This window comes from Rana temporaria, chromosome 8 (genome assembly GCF_905171775.1).
Source record: "Rana temporaria chromosome 8, aRanTem1.1, whole genome shotgun sequence".
NCBI lineage: Eukaryota > Metazoa > Chordata > Amphibia > Anura > Ranidae > Rana > Rana temporaria.
The window spans coordinates 158,057,141-158,073,280 of NC_053496.1; the positions used below are offsets into that span (position 1 = coordinate 158,057,141).

A 16,140-nucleotide genomic window follows, 5' to 3' on the forward strand; every position below is an offset into this window, starting at 1 on the left:
GAAGTGCGCCATTCCAAAACGCTAGAGGGGGGAAAAAATACATTATTCTCAATGGAGATGGTTCACATCTCCACTCCAAAACACCTGACGCCGAACGCCTGAAGCTCAAACAAGTTCCAGACCCTTTTTTGTCGCACGAATGGGGCGGTTTGGGAGTTTTTGAGCGTTTGTATTTCCCATAGAAAGTAATGGAAACGGTCGATTCAAGCGACTAGCGCGACAACGAGCGTTTGTTACGGGCGTTTTGTCGCTTTAATCAATAGAACATTTCACCCAGGCAGAAGATAAAAAAAAAATCTACCAACATAGCAACAAGTGATGAAAAGATAATTTTTCCTATTGGCTAAAATAAAAAAAACGCTGAAGTACAAAAACGTCGGACGACGCTGTATGCAAACGCACAAATACGCATGAATACGCGTGACAAAACGCCGGAAAAAATGACCAAATAAGCTACGTTTAGGTGTGAATGCAGCATAAGACGACTGGGCGTATAAGACGACCCCCTAATTTTCCAGGAAGAATGTTGGTTTTGGGATATACTCGCCATATAAGACTACCCCCTTCTTACTAGTCTTTCTGGAAGCTGGGGGGGTAGCCGGAACCACTGACAGAAACGGGCTTTTTCAAATCTCACTGTGCCGTTACATCACTTGCCCCCACTGTGCCATCACTTTGCCCCCACTGTGCCAACAGTGCCATCACTCACGTTTTGCTGATTCTGACTTCCAGGCCGATGACCGTCTCTGTCTGCTGCGGGCGTTCATGATTTAAAAGCCGCGCCTTCTCCTCAGACTGTCCTGTGATTTTCCCTGCAGCGCCTCTGTTCTGTGTTCCGCCTATCACGGACGTCCTCTCGTCCGAGGATGAGAAGGCATCTGATAGGAGGAACACAGAACAGAGGCGCTGCTGGGAAAATTTGTGTGTGTGTACCTTAGTGCATTCTCTGAAGCTTCCCACACAGCCTTGCATAGTTAAATAGGTTAAAAAAAAAAAAAAAGACACCAGTTCAACCTGTGGGGTGAGTGTGCTTGTGTTTGTCAGTAGTACATTGTATATCACTGTATGTTGTAAACATTAAGTTGCCCATCTAATTTTTTTTTTTTTTTTACCAACACTCCATGCTGATACCACTGCTTGTGGAAGATAATTCCACATCCTGCTGGGACAGCAAAGAACCCTCTACTCACAGTTTAAGGTTAAAGTGGTTGTAAAGTTATTTTTTATAACTTTTACCTACAGGTAAGCCTATAATAAGGATTACCTGTAGGTAAAAAAATAACTCCTAAACCTTTATGGTTTAGGAGATATTCCCCTCGCAATGAGCTGCTGAATGCAGAGGCACAGGGGATTTCGGCTTAAGGCCCCGCAGTCGCCGGACCTTGCCGAAAAGAAGTCTCCCGTGCGGGAATGACGACATCGCGGTGCATACTAGCTCATTATGCCTTTTCCCTTACAGGTGTAAAGAAAAAAAAGTCAGCGGGTTTACTACCGCTTTAAACTGATTCTCTTCCAATTTCAGGGAATGGTCACATTTTTTTATTATTCCCTTTCCCTGAATAGTTTTTTCCCTATGCTGGGGTCACCAGTAAGGTATTTGTACATGGCTATCAAATCCCCTTTCAAGCATCTCCTCTCCAGAGAGAATAAGTTCAATGCTTGCAGTCTTTCCTCTTCGCTGAGATCCTCCAGTCCCTTCATTAGCTTTGTTGCCATTCTCTGACCTCTCTCCAGTTTCAGTACATCCTTCCTGAGGACTGGAGCCCAGAACTGGACAGCATACTCCAGGTGCGGCCGTACCAGAGTCTTGTAGCATGGGAGAATTATCGTTTTATCTCTGGAGTTGATCACTTCTTAATGCATGACAATACTCTGTTGGCTTTGCTTGCAGCAGTTTGGCATTGCATGCCATTGCTGAGTCTGTCATCTACTAGGACCCCCAGGTCCTTTTTCCATCCCAGATTTCCCCTAGAGGTTCACCCCCCCTAGTGAGTAACTTGCATTTTTTTATTTTTTATATTATTATTATTTTTTTAGCACCCAAATGCATCACTTTACATTTTTTTATTTTACATTAAACCTCATCTGCCATGTAGCTGGTCATCCTGTTATATTATTAGGGTCTTCTTGTAAGGTTTCCCCTGCTTAACCTTGTTTCATCCGCAAATTTTGAGAATGAACTGTTTATCCAATCCTCTTTTTATCATTTATGAAAAGATTAAACAGAATTGGTCAGAGGACAGATACTCACCTGAGCCTGACCTTGGTCCAGTGTTGTGCACGTCTGCAGCAGCTCATCTTCCCACTCATAGGCTTAGAAGGACCAATATGCGCATTTGCCTTCGTGCGGGGGACAGGGGCCCTTTATTTTTATTTTATTTAAGTTATTCATTTTATTTGTTATTTTTACACTGTTGCTTTTTAAATTTTTATTACTGTCACAAGGAATGTAGACATCCTTGCAACAGCTACTCTTTATGGAGAGATCTGGGCTCTAAAAGACCCACATTTCTCCTCTCCCCTTAAAAAAAGCATTGAATACACCAAGATCAGTGTTTTTGAATGGTTTAGATTATTTATTTTAAATGGGGTCGTTGACATCCAGGTAAACTGGAAGTGACATCAGGTCATCTTGCCGGTTACCATAGCGGAGAGCCGATCAAAACCGGTCCCGGCTTAGTTTGGCTTTCTGACCAGCTGACTGACACGCTGGCTGGTTGCTCAGGTCTCCCAGTGGGACGGGGGAGCCTGAGCAAGCGGTGGAAGGTGGTGGTGGGGGGGGAATGTTCCCTCCTGCTGCTTGTATAGGCAGTCCTGCGGCTAGTTAGCCGCTAGGATTAATTTGACGCAAAAACAACTGTTGTCTCTTTAAAAAAAAATTGTACTCGGGCGATGCTTGCAGCTGCAGGCATCATTCCTGTATAACCACTGGTAATCCAGCAACGTGTGGGTTTGTCGCTGGTCCGAAAGTGGATAACATGCTTTTTTGTTAAAAGGTTATTTTTATTTTTTAATCTCTTCAAGGCTGGGCTGATTCTAGGTACTGTGACCTTGAGATCATTGGCCATGCATGTTGGTAAGAGTAGTTGGTCTTCCTTCACACAAAGTAGCTTCTTTCAGCCTAAAGAAAAAAAAAATAGTCCATACACTTGTGGCTCAATGTAAAGAGATGGCTCACCGCCTGCATCAACCTTGTCCCATGCAGAGTTATGCTGCATTCTCACCTGAGGGTTTTCGGCATGTAAAATGACAGAAAAAACACCCAACAAGCAAAATCTCATTCATTTCAATGGCACCTGTTCACATCTCAGCGTTTTGACGCCTTAAGCTCCAAAAAGTACATGAGCTTCTTTTTAGGCAGATTACAGGTGTTTTTCTGCTTTTTACATTTGGTGACCTTTTTGACCTGTACAAAATCGTACATTTTTCTGCCCAAAAAAAATACACTCGGGTGTGAATGCAGCCCTAAAGTCCCCGACTGCCCCAGGGGTCCCAAAGGAAAGGGTCATCAGTAGCGTGGCCGCCTCAGTCACGAGCAGTCCACCACTCTGTCCCTGTAATCAGGATTTGGAGTTTTTTTTTTTTTTTACCCTAATCGTCTTTCCGGACAGCCACATGAGACCTTAGCTCCTCCCCTCTGTAGGAAACACCACGCCAGCCTTCTATAAATTGCCTCCTCACCTGCTGGCTCCTCAGTTATTTGTGTTTCCTCCAGAGGGGAGACACCACCAGGAATCTTGCTAGGAGAGCCAGGGAGGCTCAGTCAAACAGTCCGGAAAGGGAGCAGCGGCATCCTAGGACAACCAGGTTACTAACCTGACAAAATCTGGCCACCCTCACATCCCTGAGTGCAGGAGTAGGTCGGGGGGCTCCGGTTTCAACACGGAGTGTGGTAAAAGGAGGTGCACAGCCAGCCGTCCCATACCGCAGCAGCGTGTGTGGCAGCACAGGAAGGAGATTCCAAAAGCGCAGCCACGCCGGGTATCGGGGAGGGAGCTGCACATGCTGTAGAGACAGCAGAAGCACCGCTGGTGACACGGAAAATGTCGGAGGCAGAGGGAAGAGAGACTGCTCCAGCAGAGACCAGCTCCAGCCATTCCAAGGTAAGGGGAACCTAGGGTGGATCTCCCCTAACCTAAACCCACCACCCCTCTCCCGCCCCAGGAAAAAAAGGGAGGGGGGGTAGCCAAAGTCCCTCAGTGTCAGAGGGTGGTGCAAGGGGCCCCTAGTGAGGTAAGCCCACATGTAGGCACTGCGCACCTGCCATGGGCAGGAGAAGATACTGTTACTAATAGTGTTTGTTTTTTTTGTTTTTTTCTTCTGATGTCTTTTCAGAAAACAGACAAAAATAGGCCTCCTCACAGCTCAAAGAGGAAGTGCCCATCTTGCAAAGTTACACTTAGAGATTCATGGAGGAAAGCAATATGTAGTGATTGTATTAGCAAACTAGTACAGGAACACACTACAGAACAGAGTGAGCTAGCATCATCTGTTAAAGAGTTATCCAATACCTTTGAATCCTTTAAAACCTTCTTTGAAGGATTTCAGATCCGCAGCTTCAGTCGGCTTCTCCTCCAGTGCAGACAGAGGTTAAAGTACCAGAAGTAATACCTTCCACCAGTGCAGGCCCTTCAGGCGGAAGAGGAACCTGACAGCGCAGTGTCCGGTTCCCAAGAGTCAGAGTAGGAGGCTCAGAAAGGAGATTCCAGGAAGCCGTCTCGATATAAGCTCTCATTAGAGGATGTCAATCATCTCTTGGGAGCCATCTATACCACACTAAGTATACAGACAGAGAATGCATGACCAGATGTATGAGGTATTAGTGGAACAGGAAAAGAGGAATTTTCCAGTTCACGACGTGTTAGTCGAAGCAATTAAAAAAGAATGGCAAGAACCAGAAAGAAAAACATTTTTTTTTTCTAATGCCTTAAAAAGACGGTTCCCATTCTCAGATGACCCATCATCCAATATGGAATAAAGTCCCAAAGATAGATGCCGCCTTCTCACAAGTATCAAGGCATGCGGATTTAGCATTTGAGGATATGGGCATTTTATCCGAAGCAATGGATAAAAGAATGGACTCCTTATTAAAAAATCACTCCACACTGGGAAGTTTAAAGCCAGCAATGGCAGTCACGGTGGTGGCCAGAAATATGGAGTTCTGGTTAAACCAGATCCAGGCACACATTGAGGAAGGTACAGCAAAAGAGAAAATCTTATACTCCTTTCCCACACTGCTGCGAGGCATAGCCTATATCGCAGATGCCTCCGCAGAACTAGTGCGGATGGCAGCCAGCTCATCCGCACTAGCCAACTCCACAAGACGGGCCCTATGGTTAAAGACATGGCAGGGGGACTGCGCGTCTAAAACCAAATTATGTGGCATCCTATTTACAGGGGACTTGCTATTTGGGCCAGGGTTGGAGAAGGTGCAAGATCGTACAGCGGATAAAAAGAAAGCATTTCCACTGAAACGCAAAGCGCCCTGGAGTCAGCCGCAACAGAACAAAAGGAGGCAAAAAAGTGCAACTTGGGTCCCAAAAGGTCCCCGTTATACAACACCCAAGGCAGATAACCAGAAAAAACCTTGGGTCCCGAAGGGGAAAGGCAAAGGAGGGGTGATTTTTCGTCCTCCTGAGCAAACCTATGACACGAAATGACAAATTGGTCACAGTAGGAAGAAGACTGGGGGGCCTTCCTCCCGCAATGGGAAAAGATAACCTCCAATCAATTTATTTTGAGAGCAATAAGGGACGGATATCACCTGGAGTTCTCAAAACCACCCCCAAACAGATTGTACTTAACCAAAATTCCAAATAACAAAGGAAAAGCCGAATGGTTAATGAGAGCCATAGAGCATCTCAGAAAACAGGAAGTAATCACAGACGTGCCAAAGGAAGAGAGGACAAGGGTTTTACTCCCACATATTCGGAGTACAAATACCCACGGGAAAGGTCAGACCAATCCTAAACCTCAAACCCCTGAATGTGTCCATAACCTACAAAAGATTCAGGATGGACTCTATATATTCAGTCAAGGCCTTACTACCCCCAAACTGTTTTCTAGTTTCCCTAGACTTAAAGGACGCATACCTACACATGCCAATACACAAAAATGTTCAAAAATGTCTAAGGTTAGCAATAGAAACAAAAAACAAAACCATGCACCTACAATTCCGAGCCTTACCCTTCGGCCTTTTCCTCTTCACCCAGAATCTTCACAAAGATTCTGCCGGAAGCCCTGGCACCCTTGCGAGTCCAAGGCATATCCATCATTGCCTATTTAGACGATTTGCTTCTTTTTGCAGAATCTCCAGAAAGGTTACAAAAAAACCTCAAGATCACGCAGAAATTTCTAAAAAATCTGGGTTGGCTAATAAATATAGAAAAATCCAACCTACAACCTACTCAACAGATAACATACTTGGGATATGTAATAGATTCGGTCCAACAAAAAATATTCCTGCCCAAGGAGAAAATAGAAAAAATCCAAAAATAAGTAAGTGCAATACAGGCAAACTTGCCATGCACCATCAGAAAGGTGATGTCAAAGCTGGGGTTACTAACGTCTGCAATCCCAGCAGTACAATGGGCAGCCCTACGTTTTCGGCCACTGCAAATGTTCCTATTAAAAATATGGGATCACAAGCAGGAGTCCTTGGACACTCAGGTTATAATACCAGCAAAGGTAAAAAGAACCCTATGGTGGTGGAGGACTTTAGAGAATGTAACCAAAGGTCGGCTGTGGACACTTCCCATTTCCGAGACCCTCACCACAGACGCAAGTTGCGTAGGAGGATGGGGAGCGCATATAGGCTCCCAGATAACACAAGGGACGTGGGAAAAGGAAGAGAGGATGAGATCATGCAACTGGAAGGAATTGAAAGCACTAGGGCTTGCACTCCAATCCTTCCAGAAAGAGTTAAAAGGATATCACTTACAAATCAGCGTAAAAAGAGAAGGTCTGGTGTCCCCAGTGACACACTTCCATCCCTATTGCATATAGTCAAAAGGATTCGCCCCGGGACTTTAACCACTTCCCAACCGGCTCATTGTAAAATGTTGCCGGCAGGGACCCTCTCTCGATCCGGGTGGACGTCATATGACGTCCTGTGTTCCCGGCGATCTGGGGGTGTGCGCGCGTGACCCGGCGGCTGCGATTGCCGCCGGGCACCAGCGTTTGCCGGTAATCACGGCAGGAGTGTGGATCTGTGTGTGTAAACACACAGATCCACCTCCTATCAGCGGTGAGAAGACCAATGTGTGTTTCCAGTACAGAGGAACACACATCGGTCTCCTCCCCTTGTGAGTCCCCTCCCCCCTACAGTTAGAACACACCTTAGGGAACATATTAACCCCTTCAGCCCCCCTAGTGGTTAACCCCTTCCCTGCCAGTCACATTTACACAGTAATCCATGCATATTTATAGCATTAATCGCTGTATAAATGTGAATGGTCCCAAAAAGGTGTCCGATGTGTTCGCGCAATGTTACGGTCACAGTAAAAAATCGCAGCGAATACTAGTAAAAAAAATAAAAATAAAAATGCCATAAATCTATCACCTATTTTGTAGACGCTATAACTTTTGTGCAAACCAATCAATATACGAAAATAAAAACCGCAGAGATGATCAAATACCACCAAAAGAAAGCTCTATTTGTGGGGGGAAAAAACATAAAGATTTAGTTTGGGTACAGTATTGCATGACCACGCAATTGTCATTCAAATTGCAACAGCGCTGAAAACTGAAAATTGGTCTGGGCAGGAATGTGGTGAAAATACCCTGTATGGAAGGGGTTAAATGAAGTGGGTAACGTTTCCGCCAGTAAAGATAACAGTAATTGTATAATATATAATTTATTCAAGTAAATTTGTTACATACATGGATAACACCAACAATTGTCAATTGAAACGATACATAAACAATTCATTTTAGTACACAAGTATAATAGTGGACCGGGTACACGGGCATCGTACTACTGTACCTAGGATGAAAAAGTATATATGTTTGGCAATCTGGCATAGTGTTAGTTGCAAAGGCACATGGCAGGAGGGGTTGTGGGTCCCCATACTCACCACTGAGCTTGACCATGGCTACAAGTGTGCGGCCCCAAGATGGCAGCAGCCTTAAAAAAAGGAACCCTTCCAGGGACCAAACGGAGAGCAGGCATGGCATAGGTATAGTGATGTATCCCTTTTTGACTCCGCCCCCTCAGCTCCTGGTTGAGGCACCTGCTGCTGCCGTCTTGGGGCTGCACACTTGTAGCCATGGTCAAGCTCAGTGGTGAGTATGGGGACCCACAACCCCTCCTGCCCTGTGCATTTGCAACTAATGCTATGCCAGATTGCCAAACATATATACTTTTTCATCCTAGGTACAGTGTTGCACACCCCTGAAGAACGAGCTGGATCTTGCAAAACTAGGCTAGTCGGGTAGTACGATGCCCGTGTACCCTGTCCACTATTATACTTGTATACTAATATTCATTGTTTATGTATCGTTTCGATTGGCAATTGTTGGTGTTATGTAACAATTTTACTTTACGCATTTAAACCATTTTACTTGAATAAATTATATATTATACAATTACTGTTATCTTTACTGGTGGAAACGTTACCCACTTAATTTAAAGTCCCGGGGCGAATCCTTTTTGATCACTTACGAATCAGGTCCGACAACACATCAGTCATCACCTACATAAAACAAACAGGGAGGAACAAGAATTGGAACCCTGTGGGCACTAGCAGAGAAAATCCTGAAATGGGGAGAGAAAAACATACTCTCTCTCTATCAGCAGTCCACCTAAAAGGGAATTTAAACAGAGAGGCAGATTTTCTCAGCAGGAAGCAAGTGAAAGAAGGCGACTGGGCGTTAAACCAAGAGGTGTTCATACAAATTACACAAAGATGGGGAATGCCTCAGGTGGACTTATTTGCCTCAAGAGAAAACAAAAAAGTCAGAGCGTTCTTTTCTCTGAAAAGAGAGGACGGGGCGCTAGGGGTGGATGCGTTGGCACAGAGGTGGACATTCAAAATATGTTATGCCTTTTCTCCACCAGTACCGATACCAGCGGTAATAAGATAACACATAGATAACACAACTTTGATTCTCATAGCACCTCACTGGCCCAAGAGACCGTGGTTCTCTATGCTGAAAGAACTTGCTATAGAGCCCCCCCCTGGTTACTTCCAGTCCAGGAAGATCTACTCTCCCAGGGCCCAATATACTGCCCCCAAGTAAAAGGGTGGAAATTGGCCGCCTGGTATCTGAGGAGCAGCTGCTGAAAGCAAAAGTGTTCTCAAGCCGCTTAATAGCGAATCTGCAAAAAATCGGGAAAGTGGAGACACGCAATATCTATCAGAGTGTGGAAGTGCTTTAATAACTGGTGCACAGAAAACACCTTCAACACACAGAGCTCAGTGGCAGTCTTAGAATTTCTACAGAGTGGTGTAGAGAAAGGACTAAGCCTTGGTACCTTAAAGAGTCAAGTGTCAGCACTTTCGGTTTTTCAGGAAAAGAGATTAGCATCCGATCCATGGATAATCGGACTCTTCAGATCCCTGCGCAGACAAAAACCCATACAGAGTACAGTCTTTCCAAAGTGGGACCTGTCACTAGTGCTGCAAACAGCAGACCCATTTAAACCACTAGAGAATTGCAACCTAAAGACGCAGACACTTAAAGCAATCTTCCTGGTAGCAATTACCACAGCCAAAAGGGTCTGTGAGATAGAGGCCTTATCAATCAGAACCCCCTTTTGCCAGATTTTTGCAGACCGCATCATTTTTAAAATGGATCCAGGATTCCTGCCGAAAGTAGTCTTGAGATTCCATAGGGAACAAGAAGTTGTGTTTTACCTTCATTTTGTCCAAACCCTTTTAAAGAACAAGAAGTAAAGTTTAATAATTTTGACGTCAGGAGATGCGTCTTGCATTATTTAGAGGTAACAAGAACACTGAGGAAGGCGGATTCCTTATTTATTTTACATTCTGGAGCCAAGAAAGGGCACAGAGCCACTAGACGCACCATAGCGAGATGGCTAAGGGAAGCCATTGAACAGGCTTACAAGTTAGGAGGCATACAGATCCCAGAGGGTATCCGAGCGCACTTCACGAGATCAATGGCAGCCTCGCAGGCAGAAAGAGCTGGAGCAACGCCGGAGCAGATTTGTAAAGCGGCGACATGGTCCAGCTTTGCCACCTTCGTAAGACACTATAGGGTGGATCTTTGGTCAGCTAAAGATCAGACCTTTGGACGCAAGGTCTTACAAGCTGTGGTCCTGCCCTAAGGGTAAGTGCTCGTTATCCTCTCGGGTGGCTGTCCTGAAAGACGATTAGGGGGAAAAACGAAGTTACTTACTGGTAAAGTTTTTTCCCGGAGACTTTCAGGACAGCCGGGTACTCACCCAAAGGTATGTTAAAAACATAACATTTCCTTGCAGGAGGTGCTCTTTAAACAACTGAGGAGCCAGCAGGGCAGGAGGAAATTTTATAGAGGGGAGGAGCCAAGGTCTCTCAGGTGGCTGTCCTGAAAGATTTCGGGAAAGAAAGTTACCAGTAAGTAACTTTGTTTTTTTTTCACCCAAAGGTCTCTGAGTTCCAGGACCTTAATGAGAACCTACTAGTCCAGAGAGTACTGAAAAATCATTCCTCCCCTCCAACCAGACTACCCCAGAACCCCCCTCACCCTGCACGGGTAAAAACCCCTGAGTACTAAAAAAAAAAACTTAAAGCGGTGGTTCACCCTGCTGAACAACATTTCAGCATAAAATCCGGCATAGTAGCGCGAGCTACACTATGCCGGTCTTAATTTTTTTATCCCCGTACTTACGGTTATATCGTACATAGACGATTCCATCTGCCGCGGGGAATGGGTGTTCCTAGCAAGAGGGAGGGTGATTGACGGCCGGCTCTGGCACGTCACGTTCCCCGAAGACAGCCGGAGTAGGTCTCTGCTCTTCACGGCGCCTGCGCACAGGCTATGCGCAGGCGCCGTGAAGAGCCAAGCCTATTTCGGCTATTTCCGGAGAAGCGTGACGTGCCACGGCCGGCCGTCAATCACCTTCCCTGTCCATAGGAACGCCCATTCCCCGGAATCTTCTATGTAGGATATAACGGTGAGTACGGGGGGAAAAAAATACAGACAGGCATACTGTAGCTCGCGCTACTATGCCGAATTTAATGCTAGAGGGAAAAAAAAAAAAAAAAAATTTTTTATATAGGGTGAACCCCCGCTTTAAAGCGGAGTTCCATCCAAAAGTGGAACTTCCGCTTTTCGGCTGTCCTTCCTGATTCCCTTACTGAAGATGGCAGCGCCTCCACCCAAAAGCCAAGGGACCGATCGGCTTAGGGTGCCAACATCGCAGGCGCCCTGGACAGGTAAGGTAAGTATATTAAAAGTCAGCAGCTGCAGCATTTGTAGCTGCTGATATTTAATATTTTTTTTCTTTTAGGCGGAACTCTGCTTTTAAAGGGACCACAACCCAAATAGTGGGGAAACATACCTGCTGTCCAGGACAATGAGATGCATTTTATTTTTGAAAGTATAAATGGCTCTGCTGGCAACATTTTGAGCTCCGCATCAGTGATCTAACCCAGTGTTTCTCAACTCCAGTCCTCGGGGCGCACCAACAGGTCTTATTTTCAGGCTTTCCATTATTGTGCACAGGTGATTTTATCAGTTTCACTGCCTTAGTAATTACCACAGCAGTTTGATCTGAGGGAAATCCTGAAAACATGACCTGTTGGTGCGCCCCGAGGACTGGAGTTGAGAAACACTGATCTAACCTGTAAAAAAAAATATGAAATATAACATCATCAGATACCTTTCTGTGTGTGTGGTGTGTGTTTTTTTTTTTGTTTTTTTTTTTTATTTTTTTACAAATCTGTGCCCCAGTTTACGCTGGAATTCTACGTTAAACAAAACTAGTCCCCTCACCCCTCCTAACATCTGAGCTCACTAACCTGTGTAAGAAAAATGCATACTTCCTTTTTTTAGGCCTGCTTTGGTCCAGTCACATGTGACAGCTGCAGGGGAGAGTAGGAAGTGCTGATAATGGTTGGGATATGATCATCTATGGGTGACATCACCACTGTAAGGCATTCCCAGCTGCTGTCAAGCTCTCTCTCCTGCAGCCACCAAAGCGTGACTCGGGGGGGGGGGGGTCACATGAGCAGACCCAAGTGGGCTGAGAATGGTCAAGTATGTAATGTTGTGTGTGTTTGTTTGTTTTTTGTTTTTTTAAGGGAAAAAAAAAGTTAGGCAGCATAGATGTTAGGGGAGGGGGATATTTTGAAAAATAGTTGGGATGAGGCTGGAATTCTACTTTTAAGGTGGTATAAGACCCAAAACCAAATATGTTGTATATTGCAGCTTACCAATTGTTAGATGTGATGACTTAAAAAAAAATATTCTTTGGCACAGCAGTCAGCAGCATTGTCAGTCTGTGGGAGGGAAGTGTTAAATGTATTCATGGATTTTAATTAAACCAAATTGAAACCCCCATCTACCATTTTTAGAATAAGTTACAGCAAACTTTATTTTTTTTTTATTTTTTTGTGTGCTCCTTTTTGGGATAAAGGTTTTGCATCAGTAAATAAAAGCTGATAATTTTAATCATCCATGCCCGTGTTAAATGGTTTGTAAACTGATGCATTCTGCTGGAGAGCTTGTGCTTTTGGAAAAAAGGACTTGCTGGCCAGATCTCCAGATGAATATAGAAGAAAGACTAAAAAAGGAAACTTATTGCAGCCAACACATCTAACAATTGGTAAACTGCAATATAATAAATGTTTGCTTTTGGCTTTAATACTGCTTTTAAGATGCTTAGTAACTAAGGAAGTGTTTTCTGTTTGGCCACTAGATGGCACCTCAATGGAGCATTGAGGGCAGGGAAGGAGAGTGTAAACGTTAAACCTTTTCTATTGAGCGAATGTTTTTTTTTTTCTTTTGGTCAAGCAGAGTTACTTGCTACTCTTGGTGGCTAAAACTGTAGAACAGTTTAGAGCAAGGTGCTAGTTTACCAGCCTATCCATGGTAGTTTCCTGCAAAACTGGAGCGAGTTTTAATGATGTGTGTACATTATCTTCTATGGTAAACCTGTTTTGGGAAAAACGCGAAGGCTTGTCGGTGCTGCCCTTACTTGACAACTGCAGCGTGTGCCATAATGTGATAATATGCACCACATACTAGTACTTTATGACAAACTTACGTTTTTAAATGGAGAGTTATCCTTCTAACAGCTTGATCAAGAACACACTCCTGGCTTTCTGATTGGTCAGCAGTATGCTTCATTGTCAGAACAAGTGATTGCAGCAGAGCATGATTGGCTACTAGCATTGCGGTCTCCCTGCTTGAGTGTAGGGCCGAAACAACTAATCGATTACAATTTTCATTATCAATTAATTTCATAATCGACTAATCGGCCAGTAACATAATGGGGTTAAAAAAACTAAAATTAGCCCTTTATAGTACAAAAAAGAACATCGCTACTGTTAATTCACTGTCCCACAGCAAAAAAAATGAACCCCTTACAGTAGCGATTTGTTTTGTTTTTTTTAACCCCATTATGTTACTAAACATCTCAGGCCTGGGTTCACACCTCTGTGTTTTTTTGGTGCTTTTTGCAGAAACACACTACAGTTTATTTACATGTTTTCCTATGGGACACGTTCACATCCATGATTTTTTTTCAGCTGCTGCGTATTTGGAAAGGGCAAGGACTTTTTAACGCAAAGCGGTGCTATTTTTTATTTTTTTGGTTCAATATACTTCAATGGAGAAGCTGCAGAAAAGCATGTAATGTGTTTTTGCGGCAATTTTGTGTTTTGTAATCTGCCCAACACCAATTTTTTTTTAAGGCTATTATCCGATTAATCGAAACAATAATCGGCCAACTAATCGATTATGAAAATAATCGTTAGTTGCAGCCCTACTTGAGTGTTGCTGGGCTAGTGATTATAGGAGGCTGATAAATTCAAGTTCTTACTAGTGATATTTAAAAAATAAATAATTAATTATTTGTATTAATTAGTGTTTTTTATTTGGATATATGTCTGCATTTCAACTTCTATCACAGTGATATTATCTTGATGTCTAAATTGAATCATAATTGTAAAAGACAGCCAGCAGTGGGACGAAATTCACGTTTGTCTGTTTCTTGCAGGGTCCCAACTTTGAGTTCAGCACAGAGACGCACGAGGAACTCTTGTACAACAAAGAGAAGCTCCTAAACAACGGGGACAAGTGGGAAGCTGAGATTGGCGCAAACATCCAGGCCGACTTTCTGTACCGCTGAGTCTTAACCGACTCTCTCGAACGTTCAAAATCAACTTTTATGCACACAGAATACAAACCAATAAAAATCCGCCCTACAGTTTGGTCATCATGCAGAGCACTTATTTAACATGTCCACTCCGTGCCAGGAGATGCCCAGGCTAATGACTGGTGCCCTGCAGTGAAACTGTCCTATCTATAGCCTTGAGGTGTACAGAGTCCTGTTCATTAGTTCTTCCTCTTTATCCAAGGGGAGTCCGATGTGAGGAACCACCAATCCTAATGCCACTTAAGGAAGGTTCATGCTTCTTTTTTCTCATCTGTACGGTGTGTATGATTGCTGTGCAGGGAGCTGTAGCACTGTTAAAACCTGTGGATTCATCTAAAGAGGCCCTGTCAGTTTTGAAATGGTCATCATTTAGCTAGAGACAATTTATGAAAATTCTTAGTATATGTTGTAATTAATAGATCTTTTCAGAGCTACCTCCTTTTGTTAGATGATGGTACCTACCCCTATGCTCTAAACCTTTCAATGAGGCAACACCTCTTCAATCCTTTTATTAGATATGGTTGGTAGTGAATTAATTCACATACGTTTTTTATAGCGTCATGCCACCTAATTATACGTTGTAGAATGAGGCAACAAAATGGTTAACTTTGTAAACCGTATAGCTCATTTTGTGTTTATAAAAGCATGTGACGATTCAGATTTTCATACATTGATTTTTAAATCCTGGGCTAAATACAGCGTTTAGAAGAATAAACTTGTTTCCCTGCCAAAAGATTTGTAATTTTGCTCAGCCCTTTGTGTAATCCACATACATTTGAACACACTGCACAACCTGCCCAACTCCAAGCTACATCTTATTTATCAAAAATGTCCCCCAGCCTGTGCTTAAAGCGGAGGTACACACAAAAAGGGAACCTCCCGCTTTTTGGATCCCCCCCCCCTCCGGTGTCACATTTGACACCTTTCGGGGGGGAGGGGGGTGCAGGTATTTGCACCACTTCCGGGTTCGGATCCCTGCGGTGGAATCCAGCCTGGCACGTCACCCCCCCTGCTGTCTTCTGGGAAACACTGTTCCCAGAAGAGAACGGTGACCAGTGACGGTGCGCCGCGATCCTCGCGCATGTGCAGTAGCGAACCGGGCAGTGAAGCCGCAAGGCTTCACTTCCTGATTCCCTCACAGAGGATGGTGGCGGAAGCAGCCGAGCGATTGCTCAGCCTCGGCTGCTGACATCGCAGGAACGCTGGACAGGTAAGTGTCCATTTTTTTTAAAAGTCAGCAGCTGCCGTATTTGTAGCCGCTGGCTTTTTAAAAAAAAAAAATTTGGCCGAACCTCCGCTTTAAAAAAATGAAAGGAGAAAAAAAAAAAGCATCTTTTGGCTTAGATCAATCCAGAGTTGTTTCTCGCAGTACCTTTTTTACACCACAAGGTATCCTCAGTCTTCTAGGTTGAATGACACCCACTGTAGTGCAATGTGGAAGACTTGAGGATGCAGGACATTGAGGGACTGAGGCGATCACCTCTGCACCAATTACTGTATTAATAAGGATGGAAGATGACTTAGCCTGGTGAAGAGGAGGACCATATGGTGTCACAAGACTGGAATGAAGACCTAGGAAAATGCAAGTGTGTGTGTGTGTGTGTGTATATATATATATATATATATATATATATATATATATATATATATATATATATATTAGATATGGTTGGTAGTGAATTAATTTAGTAACAAAAGCTACTGAGTGACTATATGGAAAGAAAAGGCAGCCCAGGTGCCAAACGGGAAGCTCGGAGTTGGGCTTTTAATTTTACAGTTTTCTAAGCTTTTTCTGTGTCCAATGTTACCTAGTTGCT

At 44.0% G+C, this 16,140-nt stretch overlaps 1 protein-coding gene across 1 annotated transcript in view; it reads left to right on the top strand.

Annotated features, from left to right (window-relative positions):
- NDUFS8 (NADH:ubiquinone oxidoreductase core subunit S8) overlaps positions 1-14,983 on the top strand; it is a 29,257-nt gene extending 14,274 nt beyond the window's left edge. The window contains exon 7 of the mRNA XM_040321003.1: positions 14,165-14,983. Within this exon, the coding sequence (XP_040176937.1) occupies positions 14,165-14,296 (132 nt within the window). The 3' untranslated portion in view covers positions 14,297-14,983. The remainder of the gene's footprint in view (positions 1-14,164) is intronic.
- Positions 14,984-16,140: the final 1,157 nt, after the last annotated feature.